Source organism: Plectropomus leopardus, chromosome 3 (genome assembly GCF_008729295.1).
Source record: "Plectropomus leopardus isolate mb chromosome 3, YSFRI_Pleo_2.0, whole genome shotgun sequence".
Taxonomy (NCBI): Eukaryota; Metazoa; Chordata; class Actinopteri; order Perciformes; family Serranidae; genus Plectropomus; species Plectropomus leopardus.
Genome location: NC_056465.1, coordinates 29,519,013 through 29,546,922, shown reverse-complemented (window position 1 = coordinate 29,546,922; position 27,910 = coordinate 29,519,013). Strand labels below are relative to the sequence as shown.

The 27,910-nt window shown below is 38.9% G+C and overlaps 1 protein-coding gene across 2 annotated transcripts; it reads right to left on the bottom strand.

Annotated features, from left to right (window-relative positions):
* Nucleotides 1-831: 831 nt before the first annotated feature.
* Nucleotides 832-26,504, bottom strand: si:ch211-129c21.1 (uncharacterized protein LOC563087 homolog). Of its 2 annotated transcripts, none has more exons than XM_042482506.1 (14): nt 26,335-26,504; nt 16,471-16,955; nt 15,725-15,867; nt 14,101-14,163; nt 13,603-13,701; nt 9,475-9,574; nt 9,039-9,149; nt 8,709-8,860; nt 7,639-7,811; nt 7,284-7,437; nt 6,951-7,173; nt 5,073-5,188; nt 4,598-4,817; nt 832-3,552 (listed from the first exon to the last, which is right to left on the bottom strand). In XM_042482506.1, the coding sequence occupies exons 2-14, from the start codon at nt 16,577-16,579 to the stop codon at nt 2,783-2,785; spliced, it is 2,433 nt and encodes an 810-aa protein (XP_042338440.1). In that variant the 5' UTR covers nt 16,580-16,955; nt 26,335-26,504; the 3' UTR covers nt 832-2,782. The 2 variants fall into 2 exon arrangements, with proteins under 2 accessions (XP_042338440.1, XP_042338433.1); XM_042482499.1 differs by having other exon boundaries at nt 7,284-7,440; nt 26,335-26,503.
* Between the last annotated feature and the right edge of the window lie 1,406 nt (nt 26,505-27,910).

Here is a 27,910-nt window from a genome sequence, read left to right as displayed (position 1 = left end):
AGATGCTGTCACATTGATTTATTTAGAAATATAATTCAGAAATGTTCAAAGAAACTGTGTGCGGTATTAAAAAAAGCCTGCAAGCAACACAGAGCGACGCACCAAGACAGCCTGAACTAGAAGTAAGAGAAGAAACCTCATTAAATCTTCGGAGGGAAAGTAGAAAAGCAGTAGAGAGGGCAGCTTAAAAAAAGATTTCTAAAACTTATAAACAACTGAGTACCAGCTCAGTGGCTTTTTTTTTTAGAGTAAAGAAACTAAAAAGCAATAACTGATGAGTGGTTTGCCTTAATTCTCCAGTGTTTATGCAAACATGGAAGCACTATTTTAAAAAACAGCAACATCTATGTGCCTACAATAACATATTTTATTAATTCATCACCTGATAAGATCAATTTATAAGCTTAATATTGCTCATGACAACTTCCTCAGACTGCACTGCTGAATAATTGAGCAGAGACCCACTTCAACCCTTTCTCATCTACAGTACTGTTTTGGGATGAAACATGAGGCGGCTCCGAGCGCTATTGTTAATGACAGAGTGTGAAAACCACAGAGAAGATTCACGCTGCATTCCTGTAATTTAGTTTGGCCTCAGACTTTTTCAACAAAAACAAACAGGTCTGAGGTAACTGCGGATGCTGTGTGTGTGTGTATGTGTGTGTGTGTGTTTTCGTGATATCATCCCGTCACACAAACCCACAGGAGTATCTGTTGGAAACATCAAGACAACAAGCGTGTCAGCTGAACTTCCAGCACCGCTTTCAAACAAATTTCACAGCCGTGTGAGAGAGAAGGTAATCATTACTGACAGCCAGACACACGTCAAACTCCCAATAAAGTTTTTTATTAACAACAAGGATTGCGTTTTCCAAAGTTTGACACCAAAAACCAACATTCTTACCTGTGCTGTGTGTCTGATTCAAAGAGATGGTTCACTGACAGTCACACGTCTACATCCCAATGACAGTTCATTCTCTGTGATGGTTTATAACATTTACTGGAGTAGAATATTTTTATTTTTGTCATGAAAGGTAGAGTTACAGAGTTCACTCTATATCACCTATGAGTGGCATGTGCATGCTTTAGGGGTGACACCACAGGTGAAAATGTCTTTTTTTAGATTTTGGGCTGTTTTGCTTCCATAACGTCATTTTTCAGACAAATGGAAAGAAAACATCCAAAATACACATCCAGCTGGTTATTTTAGTTCATATTTCTGTTCAGGAAATGTAAGCAAATTAGTGCATATTTAATTAGGGTTTCGGGGATAGGGCTGAGAGGTTGCAAAATAGAATTTACGATAAAAGTTGAGATGGAGTTTATAACATTATGTATGTGCTTATGTATATATGTACATACATCGATATGTGTATATGCTTTTCTTATTTATCTATTTTCTCTTTAATTCAGTTAATTGTGATTGAATTATGTTGGTATGCGTTGACTTGTACATAGCACACCAGTGTTTTTATTTTGGGTTTTATCTTGAAAATGTAGGAATATGTATCATTTACTTGATGTACATAATCTATTTTCACTTATTTTGATTTATATTCAAAGTCAATATATGAAGGGATTCTGACGTACATGATATTTATGTGACTGTACAACTGAATGAATGAGCTGTGCAAATCTAATTTATGTTCTGGTACCTTCATGAGCTGTTACTCCCAAATTGGATGAAAAAAAGGGAAACTTGTAATCAGGGTTCCCATGATTATGAAAATCCTGGAAAAAAAATCTGAAATTAGAAAAATTGTTTTCCAGACTTGGTAATAGGTTAAAATCATTGACTGTTTAAATAATGGAACGTAGTGGCCATGATGTCATGCATTGGTTTGTGGACTGCAATTTTAAAGCCTCGAGTTCGGCATTTTGGCCATTGCCATCTTGGTTTTTTGGAACCAGAAGTGATTGGGACAACTACTGTGGAGGAGCGCGGGTTGGATCTGACTCACATGATGTAATGAAGCAAGAATTTTGAATTTGACTTTATCCATTGTTCAGACTTCAGTTCTGGAAATGTATGCAAAAGGTGCACATTTAATTAGATAATACATCATTTACATATTTAAACATACAATTTCAGGAAACGTGTTATACAAAAAATAACTGTATTAATGTAAGTAATCAATTTGGGAAGTTTTATTGGGATATCTACACGATAAAAGTTTCAGCATATTCACCTGTAGTGTCTCCCCTAAATGCAGATGTGAATCTGAAGTCCATTTTTAACTGCAACCCGGAAATAAGTATTGCAAGCAATCATTAACAAAGCCAGAGACTGGACGGTACCCTCTCTGATGATGAATCTTGAATAAACAGAACATAAAATGAAATGTGCCTGGAAGTCAGAGGTCAAAGTGTTTGCTACTTGTTCGTTGTTGCCGAGACCTATTTACAAGATCACAGGTGTTAAAATCTGCTGAAATAAAAACTTAATTGCAACAAATAAATAGCAGTTGAAAAAAAAAACTTGCCTGTACACAATATATTACAGTGTGTATTCACAATTTGTCATTATACAAAAAAATACACATATATAAAAAAACATGACTTTCCAATTATTTCCTGGAGTATAAATTCCACCAGAGAAGTCTCTTCAGTGAACATTAGCTGCCCAGTGCAGAAATGATCGATCGACAGTGTTGGAGACTGGTGAAGAGAAACAGGACACCAATCAAAAGAATTTATAATGTGAAACGTTTTCTACAGTAGCACACCTATGGGAGGATAATTAGTGCTCTGTTGACGGACTGAATTCTATACCTCAGCACAGTCAGATCTCTGACTCATCATTTATGTATCCCAGCCCGTCCAAACTTGAAATGTTGGCCATAGGTGTGAAGTGGTGCTCCCCGTTCCCTTTGAAGTCAACAGCAGAATGATTATTATTGCCACTGCAAGGTCCTCCAGGCACGGGCCCCAGGAACTTTATCTCTGAAGTTCGGTTCTGGATGTGCATGTACTCGGCCGACTGCCTCTTCCCGTCGTTATCGCTCCTGCGCTGCGCAAACTTGATGCACTCCCAACGTCCTTGACTCCAGATCCAAAATATGACCCCCATTAAGGAGAGACAAAGCAGCGACAACAGAGCCACAGCCACCTCTAAATGAGTTACCCTGCTGCTGTCAGACTGCTGCTCAGGGGACAATGGCTCCTCTTGGGACAACGGGTCCTTGGTGACCAGCCCCGGTGCAGCGGTAGTCGTACTGTGACTTGAGTCTGAGGAATTTGTCACCTCTGTGCCAGGAGTATTGCTGTCCTCCACTTCTGGGTCAGAGAAGAGCTGTAAATGATAAACCGCCACAGTCCGGTTGTATGTTTTGCCATTGATCAGCTCCACTGAGTCACAGGTGTACAGGCCGGCGTCAGATTCAGAGGCGCTCAGGATGAGGAGGCCCCCGCTGTAGATGTAGTATTTGTCGCCAGAGTGAAGTGTTTGGTCAGAGAGACGCCAAAGGACCTGCGCCAAGTTGGAGTGGAGCTGGCATGTTAACTGGATGTTGTTCCCTGGAACTAGGGTAAAGTCCACAGCTGCTACTGGATCTAAAAACACACACAAACACACACGACAGGTCTCACTGACTGCACAACAATGAACATGACCTTATTCTATTCTCAATGTCAACTTCCGCTTTGTTATTGTTACAGGACTACTGCCTTCTGTATGCAACTTTTCAAACGATTTTACGATCACCGATGTCGGAATTAAATTCTCAGTTTTACTTTAGTGCTTTTGTTAGTGTAATGTGGTCGTAAAACTCAGCCTGAGCTGTCTTAAGTCAGTCTATTTGGCATCTTGCTGTTCCAACAAAATCAAACGTCTAATATTATCATAACTTTTCAGTCTTGGTTCATGCAAACACTGAAGAATTTGCTCTCCAGCACCAAACAAGCAGCTGTAAACCAGGTAGACAGTAAACATAAAGGGGACCTCGGGGAGGTTCAAGAAAAGGTCTCAGTTCTCTTGTCTGTGGAAAATGAGGAGAAACTAGTGGAGTTGAACAAGAGTTCATGTTTAAGTTGGCATATATCTGATCCACCAACAGGGACTTTTTTTCTTTATTCAGTGTTTTTACAGATTTTAAACACTGGTTTTGTTTGTTTTGGAGTCGAGGAGACATCTGCAGAGGATTCTGCTCCTGGTAAAAACCTGAATAATGAACACTGAAGGAATTTTAACTGGGAGAAAACTGACTGCAATGACGGCATTACTCCATAGCTTGTCATGGTTTTGATTAAGAGAACCCAAGTGGCAGACAATTACATATTGTAAGGTAGCAGGAAGGTAGTGGTATCATGCATAACCCGCCCGTCAGGGTGAGTTTTCTCTCATATGTTGCCTCAAAATCACCAGAAAGTGCTTGAAAATAGTCGATTGACATGTTGGCCTCAATATTCTTCAATCAAAATGTATCTCAAGGTTTTGAAACTAACCAGATAGAATGAAAAAAAGCTCTCTTAAGATTTTGAAGTGTACAGACCAGAGAATAAACATCCCTTTCCCCCGCGTGGCGGTCTTGTGACATCATGTGACTTCAGTAACACACAAACTCTTCCCAGTAATGCAAACAACACGCTGTACAAGTACCTGGCTGAGGACAGTGTGAGATGTCTCCCTCCTTCAGACTCTGTAGTGCAGTGTGTGAGGAGGATGATAAGCTGCGGACTGAGGAGCACCTCTCGCTGGTGAAGTCCCAGGCACAGTAAGGGTCTCTGGCCAGGACGCAGTCCACACAAATATCATAGCGGCTGCAGTTACTGACCGGCATCTGGACCGCACCGATCTCTGAACCTGCATACAGCTGGCCCTGTTTGCACACACAGACAGACGCACACATTAATAAACTAAAAGCATCTCTTCTTTATTACATTATTTTATTACTTGCTGTGCTGCCTGTTAGTGGCAATATAGTGACAACATATTTAAATTGAGACATAAATTCAGACTGAAGCTTTTTGTTCAGTATTTGCCAGGTAAAACACCAGTAAATGATGACAACCTATGATGATAATTATGAGCTGACACAATTTACTGCCACTGTGTTGACCCTAAATGGACTTACCTTGCTGGGTGAGAGGCGCAGGATGCTAATAGACACAGGGTTTTCATACAGCTGAATTTCCTCAATGATGAACATCTCTCCATCATAGTTGACAGCCTTCTGAATGTAACCATTTTCTATCAGGGGACAAAAAAAGACATCAAAGACATCCAGTAACCACAAAATGAGCTCATTACACAAACATGTGTATTAACCAAAAGCCTGGCTTTAATGTATCTCCTCTTTTCAAATGTGTGTCTTAAAAAGTACCAATTAAACAAATGTTATGGGGGTTTTAAAAGCTTTCCATTAAAAGCCCCAAAAACATATATTTTCTCAACCACCTACTTACTGTGAGCAATGAAAACACAGTTTTCTGTCCAAGTCTGAACAGTTTTGTATTTTTAAGATGTGTTTTATGTTTAAGCCCTTGCTTTTCTCACTTGTTTGAAGCGGGCGTGGCATAGTTGGAAAAATGTCACCTTTTTCTGTGAACCAGTCAGAGTTTAGCAACATTTGAATGAAACAATTGTGATGACAGTTGTTTGCTTAAGATGCCAGCACTGTCAGTCAAATTAAAACAAGCTGCACAGTGTCTATCATACAGATTAGCTGAATTATTGAGTTAACTATTAAAAAATAACAGCTTGGGATGTTTTATTCAAATTTTTCTTTTAAACTTTAACTAAAACGTTTTCAGAGGCTTTAAGTTTAATTTAAAGTAACACTTCACCCACAAAATGATCATATGTGTATCAATAACATACAAAAACATCTACAAACTGAGAACATTTTTGATGAATTAAAGTCATATGGGGTTGCATTTAACAAAAACAAAACTATTTGAAAGTAAAACTCACTTTCTGCATATATATGTATTTTTACAAATACAAAATTCCACACAACTCATGCAGTATAGTCTCATTGCACAGGGTGTGTGTGAGTGAGCTCAAACTCACATGTTTGCCTACATGTGCTACTCATATGTGGAAGTGTCTTAACTAGTAAGGATTTACCAAAAAAGCTTTTTTTGCTGAAGTAAAACTGGACTAATGAGACATGGATTATGACTGCACAAGCTATGTTTGAGTTTGAAAAGAGATGTTTTGATAAGAGTTTTGGCTTTTCCCACAAAACTAGTGTGGTGCAATACATAACAGAACAATATTGTCACAGTCTGCTCTGCCTCTCTCCTGCTGCTCCACTAATGAGCCACTTCTCCACTACACCAATTCCCCACCTGTCCTCGTTGATCCCACTTCCTGCTCCTACTGGATTCGTCTGCTCTGCTGCCTGCCTGCCTGATGCCAACTCTGCTGCCTCCTTGACCATGAGCCCTGCCTACCCCTCTTTAGAGTCCCTGCTTTTTCCACAAGCTCCCTGCTGTAAATGTTCCTACAATTTACCTTATACATTCACCTGCCAGTCCACTTCATGTTCACCATTTCTCCACCCAAATTCTGAAATACCACCTGTGAACGTGAGCTCACCCCAGTCCCTCTACGAACTCTGCTCGGCCCTTGAACTGATAACTGTCCCTACTTACCTGCAACCTGATTATATTCACCTTTGCTCCATTGAACCTGACAAAATATTAAATAAAGGTCATTGCCAACTTATCACCTGCTCTGTTGAGCTGCAGTTGGGTCCTACCCCATCCTGTTTCAAATATATATATATATATTCCACCAGTGCTCCTAATCAACGGTCCAGCTTCAAAAATAAGAAATCAGTTTGTAGAGGCAGATGTGATATAAACATTATCATTTTGTGGATGAAGCACTCCTTTAACATTTTAGGGAAATTTTGCATTCTAGCAGCCTCCAGTATCACTCACTATATCTACTGTCATGTAGGTAAAACTGAAATAACTTTTTAAACAGATATTTCATAGTTTACCAGTGCCAATGAACATGATGGCATATCTCTTTCCATCCAGCGCCGTCACACTGTCCACCACAATCCGAGTCAGCAAAGCTCCCCTCTTGAGCAGCAGCGGCCCTCCTGTCTGCGGGCGAACAGCCTCGTCCATGAGGGGACGGTCCCTGATGAACTGGAGGGTTTTGTCAGGAAGGTCCAGGGAGCGATTCATGCCCATTTTACGTGCCACATTATTGATGCACTGAAATACAAAGCTTTAATTCAGAGTTGTGATTTTTTTTTTTTAGATTTTCCCCTGTACTCGGTAATGTCTACAATCACCTCTGGATGCAACAAAGTTTTTGGACTCACCGCTCCTGGTCTGGGCACAGGCACATCTCCTGTGTACATCACCCACTTGACGTGTGACGTCTCCACAGCGACGGGTGTCTTAAACTTGCCCTCATTGAAAATATCTCGAATGGAAGACACCGTGTATGCACAGACTGCAGACACCTGTGACAAGCTCCTGGAAACAAACACAATTACTCAAGAAAACTGTCAAATCTTTGTTTCATTTGTGCAAAATAACCTATGGTTTTTGTTATGTTTTTCTGACCACTAATTTAGTGAATATACACCTCTATTTCAGCTTACCTCCTACTTTGCCCCATATCAACACCCATCCTAATCCATAAAACCTTAGGATTTGATTGTAAATACTCACGACTGAGGAGTAAAGACAGCGTAGAAGACGCTCTTCCTCCAGTCATCGTCCTTAAGCAGGAAGACATCCTGGACAATGGGGGGCAGGCTGGGTTCAGGGAGGGAACAATCCAGACGAGCTTTCAGGAACGACGTCCATTTCCTCTGCAGCGTCCGCTGGCCGCCCATATCCCCCTAAACACAGAGACAGGGCGCTCAGTCATGTTTGATTATGCAGAAATTCCTCATAACCACAACAACTAGACTCAAATCAGACGAGCAGTTTAAGGCCAGACAGAAACTTGCACATCGTCGACTGTGATGGCATCAAACCTGCTATCTCATAGAAGTTCACTGTGTTAGATTTAGGGGAATATATTGGCAGAAATTGAATATACTATAATCAATATGTTTCCTTAAGTGTAATCACCTGAGTAAGAATTGTTAGGTTTCTGTTACCTTAGAATGAACTGTTTATATCAGCATAAAGATGCATGGTGATCTCAATGTTTCACTGTCATGTTTCTACAGTAGCCCAGAATGGACAAACCAAACACTGGCTCTAGATAGGGCCATTTGCGTTACAATAAGCCTAAACCCATTTTCCTCAGAGATCACACCTTATGGCTGCTATGAAGTCCTGTCTTTAGGCTGCTTTTGCATTTTTACCCAGAACCAAACAACAGCAGCATCATGTAGCTACAGTATATCAATTTAGACAGCATGCCAGCACCACGGAAGCAGAAGCGCCGTGACAGGCGTGGCATTTAACACATCATTGTTGGCCTCGCATGTGACAAATAACACATGCGTAAGCAGCTCAAGGACCTCATTTTCCCAATTTGTTTACATTTACAGCCACTATTCTTCTTCGAGTTAGCTGCTTACTGCTTCTAGCACATATTATACATATTACATATTATATACACCTTGTCAAAATGTCACACCTGTCAGACACATAGTGCCGTCCTTCACCTCTAGATGCCACTAAATCCCCTTAAATCCTACCCACTGTGTCTTTAATGTCTCTGAAAATAAGTAAATAAATAAAGTCTTGTAGAGAGTGAGTTTTTATTCTGTACTTCATTGTACCTTGCAGACACGGGCCACTCGAGAAACTGCAACTTTGCTGTAGAAGTCGTACTCCATGGCGTTCTCACTGAAGAACATGTACACCTTGTCATCATCACCGTCAGGACTGTTAAAACTCTCCCCCACAACGTCCATATAGACAAAGTTTGGCTCTGAAAGAAAATAAGTGCTTTAGAAAAATCTAAAAACTTTGCCTCAGTTACATTAAAGGAAATATGAAAACACTGCATCATGCATAAGTACTGCAGCTGCTGCAGTAGATTCCCTTTAAACTCTGCACACCATTATATAAAACTTTAAATGGGCAGTTCTTGCAGAGGAGGAACTCACCGCTGAGCCAGGAGCTCTTAAACTCAGTGCGGAGAGCCAAGTCTGAGCTGCGCAGGACCACCGGCTCAGAGCCCAAAAAGTTGATGGATGTAGCAGAATACAGGTCATTTCCTGTTGGACAGGAACAAGAGTTTAGAAAAATTCCTGGAAATACATTATTCATATTAAGTTGGAACAATCGCACTTATATGACTAATAATGGACTGAACCAACTGACTTGTTTCAGACTAATTAGAACAAATGTTGAGTGAGCAGGTAGAGACGGCAAAGATATCCTGTGACACTTGTAAAGCATTTGGTGCTCAGGTCTTGTGGCGAGTGAGTCCTGCACGCAGTTACTATCACATGCTGTTTTTTTTCAGTTGGTGCACTTTGAACGTTGAGCTGTGTTCGGAGCTTTGTTCCCGTTGGCAGCAAATTTGACTCAGACACTCACCCACCATGAGGGAGGAGTATCTCTGGAAGGGATCAAAAGGACACTTCCCCTTTCCCTCCTCTGGTTTTCCCTGCAGCCTCAGCTGTCCATTAACAAACGTCTGTCAGAAACAAAGGAAAGAAAATCTTGTTATGAGAGGGAAAAGAACGAAAAATGCTGCCTCTTTATTCACACACAGTATTGAGCCACAGGTCTGGAATTATAGGACTTTACAGTTTGTTGTGTTGTTTTATCCAATTAACAACTGTGTGCATGTATTTACATTATTACGCCCCACTGTCCAACGTAAACAAAAGATAATACAAGTCTCTAGACTGATCTCCATCATCACGCCCATTGTTTTACATTTTTGTCCAAATGATCAGAGATAGATTATCTCTTTAAGTAAACACTCTGCACAACTGTCACACATCCCCTGACTAATATTAGCTTTTTGAAATTCTGAAACAGCTATATTGTACATTATTTTAATGTTATATTATTTTTAAAGTATATTTGTCATAATTTACCATAACTTTTCTATATTTATGTTCTTGAGTGTATTTTTATTTCCTCTTAATTTGTTAATCGCATGTTAAAAATATGCACCAAACACCAAAGGAAATTTCTTGTAGGTGAAAACCTACTTGGCAATAAATCTGATTCTGAAACACAACGCCTGCTTTTATTTATTTATTTTAATAAAAGTGGGTTTGTTGTGTTATGGTTCTGTACATACAAAACCATTAAACTCTCCTTGGTGATGCATTCAGGAGGTTCAGTCCTTTTGAGTTCCTTGCCAAAATATACTGCATTCATGGGCTAATGGATGTTGCTGAACAATCAAACCCAACAAAGATAACAAATACCAAAACATCGACCTTATTAATGTGAAAATAATTACACTGAAACCAAGACACACAAGGAGGAAATGTAGCTAATATGACATCTCGATGAGGAGAAAGGATTTGAGTTTTCTTAAAAGTTTATTATTTTTTTAACCTGGACCCTATATTGTGACTAATGGGAACAATTTTTGAAATTGGTCTTGAGGAGGCCGCTGCAAAAAAAGGATGCAGTGTTACTGCTCCAGGTAATTGGCACCATCAATTTACGTCCATTATAAATGCTTGTTTTTGCAACTGACAGGCAGAAAATATTATTTCAGTTGTCTGACTACATTATGCAAAGGATCAGTGCGGACCTTTTTGTTAAAGATTAGGAGAAAAAAAAAAACCAACTTGCTAATACCAAACCCACCAGTCTCCATTTTAAACAATTTAAAACAATTATTTTATCATCATAAAACACACTTTTTTTCTAAGTCAACAGTAACACACTGTCTCCTGCATGGCTGTCTTATTAGATATTTATTTAAAAAAAAAAAAAAAAAAAGAAGAAAAAAGACCTTAATTGGACACTTACAATTTAATATCTCCCTTGTACTTTCTGGAATTGTATTTACATTGTTTTTGTTCTGCCCTCCTGGTTTAATTCATTGTAATTTTATTTATTTTGGTGATATATTATTTCTTGAATATTTATGTTTTGTCAATGAGTATGCATAATTCATTTTATAATTCACACTGTCATACGATGTTGTTTAACATGTATTTGTTAAATGGTCACATGACCATACAATGTATTGTACTTTGTAGTTTTCAATAAAGAGTTGGAAAAAAAGGTTTGACAGGGGGCGTGTCAGAGTGATAAAGCGAGATAATTCGGACCAGGTGAGGGACGGGAGCCGACGAGGGATGTTTCCAAGCGCTTCAAGGCAAAAAGGACGTTTTCTCCTTCCCTGTAAAGTTTGCTTCAGGCTTTTCTCTGCGTATTTAGTGTCTACACATGAAATGTCCCATGGAGTCGCCAAATTGAGTTGGACTACGGACAGCAAACTGACCGAGTGAAACCATCGAAATAGCGCCCTAGCAACAAGGAAACAGGTGGGCCAACATCCGCTCACTCTTCGGTAATCCCAGCAGCTAAACCTTGGAAGCCCTCGTCAAGTGTTAGCCCTAACGCCTTATTCACACCAAATGCGATAAAAAAAAATACGTGTAACGTTTTTCGCATGTATATAGCAGCTGGAGTATTTTTGGAGCATTTTACAACTCGCGAAAATTCGCCATCAACAGCTACGGTTGTACTTGCGTTAGCTAGGAGAGGCAGCTAACGGCTAACGGCTAACGTGGTTGGCTGAGAAATACAACAGGAAGCTGGATGTAAACACGCGGGGTCTGTGCCCTGAAGCAGAGTGAACTAAGATGCTCCTCTGTTGTTTGTTTTGCACAATAGTCAAATCAAGTCAAATTTAATTATAAAATCACAGTTTGCCTCAGAGGGCTCTACTCGGACAACATCCCTCTGTCCTTAGACCCTCACATCAACTAAGGAAAAACCCCCAAAACCCACTGTAACAGGTAAATAAAAATGGTAGAAACCTCAGGAAGAGCGACTGAGGAGGGATCCCTCTTTCAGGACGGACAGATGTGCAATAGATGTCGTAAATAACAATTAAATTACAGTAATGACACAAAGGGCTTAGCATGTAACTTTATAGCTTTGCTCACTGATCTCCGAGCCCTTCAGGTTCTTAATTGTTCAGTCTCTACAGTACTGACGCTGAGTGTAGCTCCATGTGTCCACAGACAGTGACATTGTTTATCTTTCATTTCTGTATCTCAGTACCATAAGGAGAATCACAGCTAGATCTTAACACTGATAGGCTATCGCAACATAGTGTCATGTATACACAAAGTTGCAAAATCCATGTTTTTGCGTCCATTGCGTCACGTCCAACACATCCATGGCACCGCCCAGCATGAATTTGTGTCACTTTTCATCTTTGCATTGACTTTGTGTGTAAAATCACTGCGCACCACAAGTAATAGCATCACGTGCCCAGGTTTGCAGTGACAATTTGGTCTTTTTCTGTTGTGGTTGTGCTGTAAAGATGATGAAATGTCACTTACGCCCTCTGGTTCTTATCCAGGCCCCCTGGAAAGCTGCTCCCTGCTGAAGCTAATTTTTCCCACTGGCCACTGGTGGTATTGCATCGAAAAAAATCCTCTGTGGCCCAGAAAACATTTTCCCCAGAGATCACCATTGTAAAAGAGACGTCAATAAAACTGCTGACGGGACACCTCCAACTGCAAACAAGGTAAGCTGAATCTCTTGCTATTATGAATTTTTGTGCCATGATGGTTTTAAATATGTGTAACTTTCCTGGAGCCGAGAAAAACAATTTAAAAATCTGTGACGACATCACAATATTAAGTCTCTGAGGTGAGCAGAAACTTGCGGGCGGGGCGAGCATGAGGAGCACTACTGAGCATAGTAAGTTGGCCAAATACTGGAGTAATAAACCCGGAAGATCAAAAAGTTTTTCAGTGTGTGTACCAGGCGAACAACTCCATAGGAATGACTAGGCACCATTTACGGTCCACTGTCTATTTATCATTAAAGTCTATGTTCTTACACCTCGAAAACACTTCAACACAAATGTTGTGAGAAACAAAACAGATTTCACAAAAACTATCTTAGTTTATCTTTCCACTGTTTCGGCAATCGCCAACTCTGGTTTGGTTAAAATAAACCCTTAATTCACCGTTATATGTGAAAATATGCTGACTATATTTGCTAAAGTAAACATTTAAATGGACTCTTACGGGTTTGGCAATTTCTGGGCTGTTTCTGGTAAAACCAATAGCTCTTTTCCAAAAAGCTCTATCTCTGTAGGGATCCTTGCCATAATATTTAACTTTTAATAACAATCTGAACCTGTCAGTGGTTAAACAAACACTTTTAGTTCATGGTGCAGACGTGCTGTCAGTGGTTAAATTGCAGTGTGTTTCAAAGCTGCAGCCCTCTGGCTCAATACTGGACCAATTTCAAAAATTGTTATTCGCATCACTCAGTCAGTCCAGGTTGAAAAATATCAAAGTAACCCTTCAAAGAAGCAATTTTCATTACTTAAAGTAGAAGCACTGAATCCAAAAACAGGTTTATCATCAAATAAAAGGAAAACGGTTTAAATGTGTCTTTGAATGACTCACACTTCTTCCTCGTCTAATAAACAGAGGTCCTGCCTACAGAAACAGTTCACAAAATCCTCCAAACTACCTCGATGTTCTCCAGTTTACTCACCATGTAATCACAGGAGGGGCTAAAAGCATTTGTGCCACACACATACATCGTGGTGTCATTCACTTTGTGCAGCGTCCGAATGTAGTTTCGGCATTCCACCTGCAACAAGATCCAGCAGAGGGAATACCAAGGTCAGAGCTTTGTTAGTTCAGCCGCAAAAACACAAACATGCCGCATTCACACACTGACGGCACTGCCTGCCTGGGGTTGAGCTGGTGACCATAAAGGTCAAGGCTGCGTTCATGCATTTTCAACTCCTGCCTTTATTTGGACATTCAGCACGGAGCTGTAAGCAAAGCACTTCAAAGAGAATTCTGTGTAAAGACTTGAAAAGGGAAAAAAGACTCCCATATAAATGATTTACAAATGCAAAGAGATAAACTATGCTGCACGGGGGAGTAAACTGCTTTCAATCATCACCAGTCATCCTTTAAGGCTGTATTCTTAGAAGTCAAAGTTAGTATATGCAAGCACTGTTTTTCAAGACATTACACAAACCTCAGCATGTTTTCCTTTGTATGTGCACTCCTTCTGCTTCTCCTCGGTAACTCGCCAATACACCTGCATCAACACATTGAGAGTGTATTGTCAAAGCACGCTGGAACAATGTCGCAACCCGCAGCACAACAGTGGAGCCGCAGCCCGTTTACCCTCACACGAAACATTGTTTATCTAAAGTCAAGACCAGTCAGTACACTCTGAGAGGGAGTACCTGCTGGCTCTTCAGTTGTGACGGTTAGCTGTGTAACTACAATTATGAATCAACAGCCCATTGTCTTAAGAGCTCAACAGGACCATTATTCATTCAAAGTCTTCATGCAAATATGGACAAATAGACAACAGTGTTGGACAGTAGCTGCTAGTGTGTGAGAAGTTCATTACACAACCTTTTGTGTTTCTACAAGCATATCATCAGTCTTAAAATAGTGACAGAGGGCAGATGTACAAAGAAGACACTTACTGCAAGCATAAAATGATTATGAAATGTTACTGAAATGTTCTCGCAACCAAGATAAGTCTGAAGGCTAACTGCTGTTCTTTTTTTTTTTTTTTTTCTTGTGTACTGGAAACTTTCACTTTGTCGGTCTCCAAAAATCCTTCATATCAGATATGCTGAGGGAAAATGTTAAAGGAATACAATGCAGGATTGTTGTTTAGTGTTTGTAAACATATTTCTGGCAAAGTCAAAGTAAAAGCCAAACCCAAAAGTCACTCATTTGGCGTTTCACCTGTCTATGTTTGCAAGTTTTTTGGCGCTGTGTCTTGAATGCTTGCTGCTCACAGTCTGGCACCTGGTCACTACCTTTTTACAAAAACCTGCCCTCACTTGTGTGTTGAATGGGTACACGCCCATAAATGTCTCAAAAACAGAAAATAAGAAAAGTCTGAGTCTGCTGGTCTACCACTACCTCGATCAGTAGTTTGTTTGCGTTATTGTCTGACTTTGTTGTTTTACATTGTTGGTTCTGAATCACTAAATCATGCAACAACACAAACTAAGGATCACAGCACTGGTAGGCCAGCAGCTAAAAGGTAAAAGGCAAGTAAAACTCTTGTGTTTGTCAAAGGAGTCTGACTTTAAAGAGAGCATTGATTAGTTTCTCAGTTCCCCACTGGCAATGGCTTTCTGTTTGTGAGGCATGGACTTGATAAATGACATTTAGATTGTGCTGCACAAGTTGTGTGAAGGTTTGTAAACTGATGTTTTGATATACTTTTGCTGTTGTTAAATGATAATAATAATCAAGAAATTTCTATGTTCTGGTTTTCTTCATTCCCCAAAGGCATATGTGAAAAAGTTTTGTTCACAAATTCAACATATGGTGTTACACAGGGTGTGTAATTTACATAGAAATTGGCATTTTGTGGATGAAGTATTTTTTTAATTAAAGTGCAGTGCTAAATTTCAGGACTTTATTATGGCCACAGTTATTAAATATTAAATCGTAAATATTTAATCTGAGGTAATTATTAAATATATATGTTACCTAGCAACAGATAATTTGCATGTTGATATGTAGCTGTTCTGCAGGCACATGTGTTTTTATTAGTTGTTTTACAGCTGATCAGTAATCAGAGTGCCAGACCTGCTCACTTAATAAATCTCTTCACATGTTCTTACCACATCCTTCCTGACAGACACGTTGTTGATGTCCAGAGCGTACACTGCCTCTCTGGCCCCCAGCAGCAGCACACCCAGATCGTCTCTCATTAGCATAGTGGAGTAGTTAAAGATCCCCTCTTCTCTGAACAACTTTAGCTCGTCTGAAAAGGAGAGAAGCTGCATTAACTTTTACATTTAAGCTGCTGTGACCCAGTGCAGCTCAGAAAAATGCTCTGACAGCAAAAACAAAATGCAAATTTATTGAAATTTAAAGTCTGTCCACAAAGGCTAAGAAGTTTAAGTTGCACTGCTTGTTCATACCATGGTGAAACTAGTCAAACAGATTCTTAAACTGCTTTAAACCTCTGAAAATGGTTCTGCAAATTGCAAAAAAATAGTTAGACGTGACCAAAAAAATGACCGGAAAATTAGCTGTTATGGGAGTTTATTAAATATTATCAAATAAATAGGGAAAATACCCTTAAAACTATATTTATGATTCTTCTAATCATATATTTAAGATCATGTTACAGAAAAACAGCAATAACAATGATATATATATTTATATATATATACTTTTTTCCTCTTTATTTTCAGGTTTTTGTAAGTAATTTTTTGCTAATTTTTGGGCCACTTCTTCTTAAGGTGCTCATTGCCCTCTTTCTATGTTTTTGACATAAATAAAGCCAATTTGCTCAGGTTTTAAAGGGTTAAATGTCTTCCAGAAACACAAAATATGCCATGAAATTGAGGATTTGACTTACTCTGGTAGGGGACAGTCTTCCGCGGGACACAGTAGTGATTGTTGAGTGTGCTCAGTGAAACATGGAGCATCAATCCACAGATGATGCTCAGTGCTGACAGAAGAGACATGGCTCAGAGTCCAGGTTTGTCTAAGTGTGGAAGAGCTGCACAGTCCAGCTCCGCCACCAAAGCACCCGATCAGAGACAGAACATCATCCACAGTCTCAGTCCAGATGTTACACTGTGATGACGTCACTGTCCTGGACATGTGTCATCCTCTGAAGACCGTTCATAAGTATGTTTAACTCGTCCTGTGGGGTACAGCTCAGCTTGCTCCAGATCAGTTTGAATTCAGGGTCCAGCGTGGTGTGTATCTATGTCGGCGTTAGCCTCCAGCGCAGCGCTAACGAGCTACTGGTGTCCTCTCTGGAAGGAGGAGCAGGAGCCATACTGCCCAGCTACTGGCGAGGGATGCTGGAGGCGATCATCTTAATGGTGCCCACCTCTAAGAAAGACATAAAACCAGTGAAACATTAAATTATTAACGAGACCCGTGACATGAAAAGACCTGACTCTGATGCTAGAAGTGGAATTAATTCCACACTTTTACATCTTCATAAATCTCCATTTTTCTTTTGCATACTTTATCATCCATGGATGATTATTATATAGAGCTACATTAAGATCTAATGTCGCCTCTTGTCAATAATTGTAATGTGATGGTGTCTGGCAACAGTTATTTACATTATATAATAAGTTGAAAGTAAGCTAGAAAGAAAGCAAAAAAGACAGATCTTTCACCAGAACTGTGACTATAAGAAAATCCTGCCTCTTAACCCTTTGAAACAAGTGCAAACTGGCTTTATTCCTTTCAAACATATGGAGAAAAGGCAATGAGCAACAGAAGAAAAAATGAAAACATGAGCAAGAAATTCGTAAAAAGCACAAAAAATTACCTGAAAATAAAGAAAGTTAAAAAAAACCCCAACAACTTAGAAAAGTGCTTAAAAAATCATAATAATTCTGTAACATAATTTTATATATGTAATTAAAATATACTTTTTGCCCATATGTTTTTAAAGTATTTTTAAAAATGTATTAATTTCTTGCAATTTGTGGAACATTTCTAACCAAGTTGCTCATTGCCTTTTCTGTTTTTGAAAGATATTGCAACAGTTTGCTCAGGGTTCAAAGGGTTTAAGTGGCACTCCTACAATTTTCCTTTTCAGGTCGGATTTTCTTATGGCAACAGTTCTGGTGAAAGATCCAAATGATCTTTCTTTCATACTCGCTGGCTTTAAACTTACTGCATTTTTTAAAATACATAATTATATGAGCTAAACAGCTGCTGCCAGACACCATCTAATATTAAAAAGATGGCACATCAAATCTTGATGTAGCGCTATATAATAATCATCCATGAACAATAAAATATGCAGCAGGAAAAATTAATTTATCAAGACTTAAAAGACTGGAATTACTTCCAGTTTCAGCATTAGAGGCAAGTATTTTCATGTCACAAGAGACAGATTAAAACCAGAACGTTCAAAATCAACCTTCATTTTCCACTGTAAAACTTGACAATTTGATGTTATTTAAAATAATCTTGGAAACCCATTGCCCTGAAATGTAGATGTCGTCATTATTAACAACTTAAAAATGACGAAGTTTTAGCAACTTGGCTGAAAAAAGTTTACTGTGCCATGGTCTGTAAACTGCTGCACACTCATCTATCATATTTGAATTCTCTTAAACATGTTTTCCTAAATTCATCATCGGCAATGATCAAATTAAGTCAGACGTACTTGGTTTCCTGAATTTGCTAACACCTTGAAAGAACAAGGTAATAACAGCTGTCATATTTAAGTTGCAACAACTTCACAAAATTAAGTAAAGACAGCAAACATTTAAGTAAACATAACAATTACAGGTAAAGTGAGCATAAATTTAGATTGATAGGCATATTTTCTTTCCTCAAGGCAATCAGTTTCCAAGATTATTCAAAGTAAGATCAACTTGTCAGATTTTACAGTGATATAATACAGGCTCCTACATTTCCCATAATGCAACACAAAAGCATCTTTCATTAACTCTCTGTGCCTGCCATAAATGCCTTTCAAACTTCCAAGTTTAACCACCTTTGTGTCAGAGACTTTCTGTTAGAAATGTATGGTCTACTTTGTAAAGTACATTTGTCAAAATCACATGCAGTCGGCAAAACGGGGACAAATATAACCTGTTGTTACATCAGAGACCTGCGCACCACTCGCAGTCATAACTACGAAGAGTCATAACTGTAAATGTCTCAGAGGAAACCGGTGTCAAGTGAAATTCTGCCACCAGCCCCCACTCTCTCTTCCTCCTCCACTCTCTGTCTCTTCCTGTCCTCCTCCCCGATAAGAGCCCACTTCCTCTGGGCTCAGCGGGGTTCACGCGGCAGAGGGGATCAGTTCAGGTTTGGGCATGCATACAGATGACAATAATTCACTGCTTTAGCGCTCCGTCCCTACACTGTAAAATCTGACAAGTTGATCTCACTTAAAATAATCTTGGGAAACGATTCCCTTGAAAAAGTAAAGTGAACAATTAATCTGAATTTATGTTTACTTTGTATCCAATTAAGTATTTAAAACGGTAACTTTATTCACTTAATGTTGTGAAGTTGCTGCAACTTAAATATTACTGAATTGAAATTACCTTGTTCTCTAAGAGTCAGCAATATCACTAAATCAAGTTAGACTGACTTCACTTGACTGTGACAAAGAGGATTTTGCCAGTGATGAATTTATCAGATCTGTAAGCTCTGTTTTGTCAACATTTTTAAGAAAATACAAGTATGGCTAACTAGTACTCCTGCTCGAGATAGATAGTGAATAGCTGCTAAGATCATGCATACAAATATGTATATATGTTTAAACTTTTGTCACAAGGGACATGCTTCACACATGGAGCAACACTTTTTATATATAAATTAGAAATCATTTTACAGAATTAGAATTTTTAGCTTTTTTTCAGGTCATTTCATGCTTTGTATTTTTTAGTTTTACTTTCTCGTTTTTTGTGTGCAAATTTTCTGATGATTTTCTTTTTCTTTTCACAGGTTTCTTGCAAACCTCTGGGTCATTTATTCTTTTGTTGCTCATTACCTTCTTCACATGCTTTTGAATAAAATAAAGCCAGCACTAAAGCATGATTGTATTTCCTTCTTTGCTGAGCAACAATTTTATGTTAAAGGAATTAAAACCCATCTCATATAGACACTTGTCCCAAATATCAGCCTGTTGAGTTCAGTGATTTAAGCAAATAATAGCCTGGGCTATTAATTGAAGTTTTTCAATAGTTATATTTACTTACATTTTCTGAAGGAAATTCCTAGTTTTGTTTTGTTTTGTTTTGTTTAAGTTAAAGCAACTTGTCAGATTTTACAGTGTACCCTGGGACTGCTGAATTGAGACCTACCACTTCTTTGGGCGAGTTTCTTTCTGTTTTGACTAACTGAACAGCGCGAGCCTCATCCAAAATTCATCAAGGCACTTTTTCCCCCCAGAATGACACACAAAGCATACTTAAGAGCAGGCTCGCGAGGTAAAAACTACACTCTTATCTTTTTGGTGCACACACTGCTTTAAAAAAAGCAGCTGCACCGTACGTCTGCTTTGCAAGTGTTATTTAGATTTTGAGCTTGCAGAGAAAAAAAAACAGATTTCACAGAGATGCATCCTTTGAGACGCACACCGCAGCCTGTTGACAGAAAATGACAGCATCCAAATTTCCTCGAGAGGCTGCCAGGCGCTCGCTCCCTCGTGCCTCTGAACAACCAAAGTTTTGGATGTGCAACAAACTGCCGTGCTCCCACCTTGTTGTTGCTTGACACAGCAGGACGAGCCGCTGCATGTACGGGGCTGCTCGTGTGTTGTCAGAGCGCCGATGTCTTGCATACTTTTCCCCCTCAGGCTGTGAGGGGTTGGGGGCTGCAGGTTGAGCGCTCCAGCTGAATGAAATGACTGCAGGTTGTTTTTCACAGCTGTCTGACAGATAGCTCCAAACTGTACAGACAGGCAGGTATGGCTACAACAATAGAGGAGCACGCACCAGTTGTCCGTCTTTTCTCTTCCTGTGTTTACCCTCGGTCACACTCACACACTGACACGTGCACGTGTGGCTGGAGAGTGTGTGTATTTTAGTGGGGGGTGCACAGCATGAGGTTTTTACACAAGTTACTACGCGTCAACAGTTGCTCAGAGCAGCTTTTCTTATAAAATAGGACCCTTAATTTTGGTTGGTGATGTAACTTAACAGCATGAGGTTTTTACAAGTTACTACGAGTCAACAATTGCTCAGAGCAGCTTTACTTATGAAAAAAAGGGCCCTTAATTTTGCTTGGTGATGAAACTTAACCCGTTTAAACCATAGCAAATTGGATTGACTTATTTCAAAAACATGGGCAGGAAGCAACAAGCAGCCCAAAAATTAGCAGGAAATTACAAAAAAGTAAATTCATAAGTGAATAAATAACAATAATAATAATAATGACAGATAATAATAACAATAAAGACAGTTTCCTGAAAAGAAAGAAAAACAAATATCTAAAAAATAAAAATAATAATAAATAAATAAACAATACAGGTTTTCTGTCACATAATTTTAAATATATGGTTATGGTTTAAAATTTATCTCTTAAAAAAAATCAGGTCATTATCACCATTAACCAATTTCATGCAATTTTTTTCTTGCCAGGTTGCTCACTTTTTAACTCGTGTTTTTTGAGGATATCAAACCAATTTAAAGGCATCTACATGTAGCACAAGAAAACCAATGCTGATGCAGGTTTCAAATGATTCATTTAAAATAAATTATTTTGATTTTTTTTCCCCTTAGTATGAGATTTCTAATTTAAAATGTTGATGTCACCTTTACCCTGTAAATGAACGCTGAGCATTTTAGCAATATTTTAACACATCCAGCTGACTTTCAGCAACATCACCATTCATTTGGAGTCTTTTTTCTGCCCACCTGACAAAAAAATAAGTCTTACATTGACTTTACTGTAGGTCTGCTCAGGTCAACTCCACAGGGTGAAAATATGTGCCTCTTTATCTGCTACATGCTTCACGTTCTTCACCAGCTGTTTGCTAACTTTGTCTGTCATTTGGTGCTGAATGGGAGGCTTAAAGGGATAGTTTGTTTTTTTTTTTAAGTTGGGTTGTATGGGCCAGGCGAACATATCCATAGTCAGTGTGTTACATACAGTAGATGTGTGTTGGCACGCCCCTAGTTTGGAGAAATAGGCTGAGTCCAACACAGAAGCTAAGATATGCACTGGTGTAGACGGGGGTCAGCAACAAATTGTATGATAGCCACCTAAAAGAAGTCAGACTTCAATATCGGTTTAAGTGTACGCTATATTTTGAATATTTTCATTGCTTTAACATAATGTCAGACAGTCTGTTCAGTTCCCCATCTATGCTCTCATCAAAGAGACTGTTTCAAAAGGTGTAAATATCACAACCCACGTACTTCCACGTGTTCTTTTTGATATATATTTCTATATCTCATGTGAAACAAGCCACAATACATTGCTTATATTAGCTATATCGCCCCCCCCATTACTATTATTATGTTAAAACCTAACTGTATTAGCATAAAATGAAGAACACAATATCAAACATTGTCAACCTGACATCTGATGCAAAATTCAGCATCAGAGAAGACGAGCTTAAACATAACCAGAACAAACAACAAGAGTGTGACTAAAATAGTGTCTTTACATCTCCAGATGTAAATATAAAAATGTTTCTCCCACACGCACCTTTACACTGAGCATAAAACCTTAAAAGGTTAGCACAGTGGCTGCTGGTGGGTTTTTTACTCATCAACAACCGTGGGTTCAAAAGGCTGCGCATGAACTCATACGATATGTTGGAGAAGCCCTGCAGCAGTATCTCCAGACACTCCAACCACTTGAAGCATGAGGATATTTATAGCCCGTTCAGGAGCCTCCACCATATCTACAGTCCTCTACGATGGATTCTCACTACCTACAAAGTCAAACCTCCAAACAGCAGCGACTGAAACGTGCACAGACAGGCGCACTGTTGTCATCGCCGAGAGTCATAACAAATCCAAAAAGCGGTGTGAACCGTCAAACAGCTGGAGCGGGCCGTGACTGCGTAGGCCCGGGTGTCTTTCAGTGTGTGTGACTTCACCGTGCTGTATGGGCGAGGCCTCCTCTGGCTGTAACTCATTTACCTGAGTGGGTGACTAACCGGTATACATGTTTGGTGCTGGTTGAGTCACTGGTTGACTGTAAAATCAGACGTAAAGTGGTACGCTGGTAGGCCGGCTGGTGAGCTGGCTCTGATACAGTATTCCATCACAGGGGCCTAAACAGGAAACCGGTTGTGGGAGGCTGCTCACCTTTGACACTCCTTGTGTCACAGACTCTGTTGTGAAATTTCACTGGAAAACACACCCCAGTTCAGCTGTGGGTGATATTTTTGCAAGCTCAGATGGCTGAAACAAACCATTCTTTTATCATAATGATAGTGACTTGCCACCTTTTGTTTTTGATGTGCAGGAGAGTTGTAATTAGCTGAAAACAATCCTGCTGCGTGCACAGTTCTCGAGCATGTCACCACACGCGTCATTAAGCTAATGGATAACCAAGCGAACAGCATCATAAAAATTGCAAAAAACCTGTTCAATCAGAAAGCTGCCTGTCTGCTCTGACAAATAACTTGTCATCAATGAGACACGTCTGGTTGAGTGTAAATGCATGCTTAAACACACACATATACACAGAGAAGTGCACACACACACACACACACACACACACACACACACACACACACACACACAAGCAAGTCTCAGCAGGAGCTGGGGCACAAAGGGAAAATGTGAACACCCGAACATCTCTGCTCGCTCGACCTGTGTTGTGTGACAAGTTCACTGACAGACGGGAACACCCAAGAAAACAAAATGTGGTGAGCACTTTGGTTTCGATTTTTAATCAACAACAAGGAACTGATTTAATGACTCTGAAACTGTGTGTGGTTTTATTCAACTTCATTGAGTCAGTAACAGGGCTGCAACAAACAACCAGGTCAATATGTTTATATTTTCTTTGTTAATCGATCAATCATTTGGTAAATTGTCAGAAAATTGTGAAAAGTAGGGGTGGGAATCAGCAGAGGAGATATTATCCAACATTTATGTCATGATTCACAATATTATTGAGATTTTAGTCGTTTTGCGTAATGCTTAGAATTGCGATATATTGCAGTTTACTATCTTTTTTAAGGCAAACCATTTTCCAAAAGGAAAATTTTGTCAACATCTGTTTTATCTAATAAGATAAAGTTTTTTTTAAATTTTCAGTGTGTTCATCTCACTTTATTTTCATCGCAGCAAAATGTTTCTGGTGGACCAAAAAAGAAACAGACTTGAATTATTCTAGTAGGCTACCAAAAGATGAATTTGTATTTACAATTTTAATGGTTTATATAATAAAAGAAAGATACTTAGTATCTGTGTTTTGATACAATGTTGCAACCCAATATATCACAAGCCCACAGTGACGTCTTAGTGTCTCATTTTGTCTGAGCAGGAGGCCAAAACCCAAAAACATTAATCTGAAAGGCCAAAAACATGAATCGATAACTAGAAAGTAATTTCAGCTCCAGTCAGTTCAGTGAATTATATTTGGGGGTGTTGAGAAAAGAATGGCAAGATAATCATGGAAGTGCCAGATCTGCAGCTATCAAAAACAATCTTCAAAACATCATGTCGGCTTATCACGTGTGGATACAAAACCTGACTGACTGACTTTTCCTGCTGTGGTTCTCAAATCTCTTAAAGTCACTTTACTGGTGATCTGAGTCCAGTGTGAAACAAAACCATAGTGTGTGTTCATCAAAATAAGCAGTGACACACTGTTTCATATATAATAGAGATGTGGACTCGAGTCACATGACTTGATCTCAAGCCAGACTCAAATAAAAAATTTAGACTGAACTTGACAAAATCAAAAAAGACTTGCAACTCGACTTGGACTTAAACAACAATGACTTGTGACTTCATTTGGACTTGAGCTTTTAGACTTGAAAATACATGAAACCCTCCCTCAAGCTCAAAGATTAAAAGCATACTATGTAAAAAGTGTGCCACAAATCAATTTATTTCCCTTGATTTTCTGAATCAACTGACATTAACACTATTTGTTACCAGCGAGTTGACTCTTAATTCCCTAGATCCACTTTGTTTAAATCAATCCAACAGCATCCTATCAAATGTTACATTACCGAGTGCCAGTTGGAAAAAATGATACCAAACATAATTTAGTTTGTGTACCAAAACTAAGCGTTTTTCAACAACAACAAAGATAAAGTATGCAAAACGTGCAGGTTGAAAATTACAAAGACGCAACAATTTTTGTTCAACATTTATGGTTGCACAAAGAACAAAAAGTCAAGACAAATATTAACCTAGTGAGCTAATGCTTAACTGGTGTTATTACTCTGTTGTTAAAATGGCATTACATCAAAGAGCGCATAATTACTTGTTTGGGATACAAAAATCTAATTTTAGGACTTGGTATTTGACTTGGGACTTGTGACTCTTGACTTAGTACTTGAGTGCAAAGATTTAAGACTTAATTGTGACAAAGCAATGACATTTCCCACCCATAGACTGTTTTAAAAGAGGATTTTGTTTTATTCTCCATAAAACTTATATAGAAAAGATCTTTATGTAAAGTCTATGTTCTCACTTCCGATACTTATCATGTACATCAGTGATGCTGCAATTTAAACAGTGTTTTAACGTTGACTTGTGCACACAGCTGTAGTGTTAGCTGTTGTTGGTTGACCAGTAAACCAACAGATAGCAAAAATTCAGCGAACATGCAGTAAGTTTTGGAGTCACTTTAACACTGAATATTGAGGGGAGAAATCTTTGTGGGAGGCATTTGATGACTGGTTATTTCAAATATTGGTGTGCACATACAGTCTAACAGGAAGCAACATGAATCATTTCCAGCTCAGACCACAAATTTACAGTGAATTATATCATTTGTGGCGTAGCAGAGTGCAGCCCTCGCATCGACAGCCAGTGACCCCACTGAGCTGCAGTACGACAGCTAAAATTGGGCAATCCCCTGAGCAAGTGCAGTGACAGCATTTAGTATATCCTCTGCTCGCACACTCAGACTATCATGTGCTTTAATTCTCACCATCCATAAAACTGCACACACCCTGTAATATCATATTAACCCCCTTTAACATCTAGCCACATTATACAGACAGAATGTATACACATGCATATATAGACTGGTGAATTATTGATGCAGCTGTGTGGATTTTAGTCGTTATGTGGAGAAAATGCAGATTATTTCAAAAATACAAACCTGGGCTCAGATTTACAAACTGTTTTCTTTTTTATGGAATGTTTATATTGAGATTTGCACATTTAAAGGTGACAAAAAAGGTTTGTAGCTGGTCTTTAGTAGAGAAAATGTGCTCCACTTATCACTTTTCCTGCAGGATTTAACCACACACACTCGCACTAAAGCTTCACCAGACCCTGCAACTAACTTGGAGCGTTTCTCTCCGTCCCTGTCCGCAGTGCTTTCACGGCTGCTTTAACGCATATCCTACCACTGCTTAGTCTAGCTTTCGCCTGCTATTATTAGATACATCCTATAATCTTAGATAAGACAGAGAAGTTACAGTGTGCGCACCTCTCAACCCCACAGGTTGCCAATCTAATTCACACAACAACCGCCCAGCCCGCCCGAGCTCCGTGGAAAATAATAATCCTGTGGGAAAGGAAACCTGCGCACAAATAAAAGTGAATAAATCAGCGGCTCGTGTGTGTGTCAGACTCACCGGGAGAAGTTGTCGGGATCTACATGAGAAAACCGTTGAGACTGTTGCTGTTTTTCTGGTCTTGGATCCGGCTCTGCGCTCCACCTGTAACGTTCACTCCTCATGTAATTCCTGCAGGGAGCGATTATCCGGCAGCAGCAGCTCTCAGCGGTGGGCAGAGCCTCGTGATCATGTGACTTTTGATTGTAGGCTACCTTTCAGAAAGTCAGCCTATCACATGTAGCTGCAAAACAACACTAACGTTCACATGATCTTTTGATGACTTTTGAGCTCGTTTGCTTATTTTTTGGATGTGTATTTACAGGATAACAATTGTGATTTTTTCATTCAAGATAGCGCAAAATGTACAGCAAAAACTGCATTTCCAGTATCTTAATATTTTAACATAAGCTTTTTTTGTTTGTTTATTTGTGGAAGCCTTAAGAGGCCATACATTCATACTTTTTAAAATTGTTTTTTATGACATCAATTGCACATCTGTCCATCCTGGAAGAGAGATCCCCCCTCAGTTGCTCTTCCTGAGGTTTTTGCATTTTTCCCCCACTATAGGATTTTTTTTGGGAGTTTTTCCTTAGTAGATGTGAGGGTCTAAAGGTAAATTGGGATTTGTGATAATGGACTTTATAAATAAATTTGACTTGACTTGATTTCTGCTGTTTTCCCGACCGGATAATTTTCTCATGATAACAAAGTTGTATTTTCCCAAGATAATATAATTAAGTTGAGATCTCAAGATAACAGTACAATAACCTAATAGTAAGCTGTGTAGCAATGTCAGAGTAGCAGGAGAACATCGGCTGTTGTAACATTGTTGTTACATTTATTCGATTAAAGAATATTTTAGAATATAAAGCATAAAATCACAAAACAAATAGCTTATGTGCTGGACATTAGTGTCCAGGGCATCCATCAGTCAGCACTGCATGACATGTCCCATGTGATGGAAATCTCAGGCCTATAACATTTAATTTATTATCTCGAGATCTCAAATTAATAGTGTCGTTACTTCGGGAAAACACTGTTTCATTATCACAAGATTTTGAGAAAATTATCCTGTTATCTTAGGAAAGTGGAGGGAAAAAATTTGTGAATGTATGGTTGCTTAGGGCTTCTAAAGGCTTTAGTAGTTACACTGATAAACATGTAATAAGTTCCATAACTATTTTAATTACTTCATCAAAGTAATGTATGTTATTGCATTTGATGGCTTTTTGATTAGTTTTCCAACAGATGTTTTTAAAAAGGCAATAATGCGAAATTCATAAATGTTGCACTCAGATTTGTGTCAAACAAAGCTAATTTCATAAGCAAAATACAAATTCTTTTTATAAATAATATAATTATCATACAGTTTCTGGCTGTAACCAATGTGATTTTGGCAATTTTGTTTTAAAAACTTGCCTTTCAAACTTGCTTGTGGGTTTTTGGGGTTCAGAGGATATTTATAAAAATACCAAATATATAACAACTCACTATTGTATGCCCTTCCCTTAAGCTAAAATATAAAACAGGAATCCTGCAACTACTTTTTTTGGACATGTTTCACTGGGTTTGTACCACCTCCTCCCGCCTCACA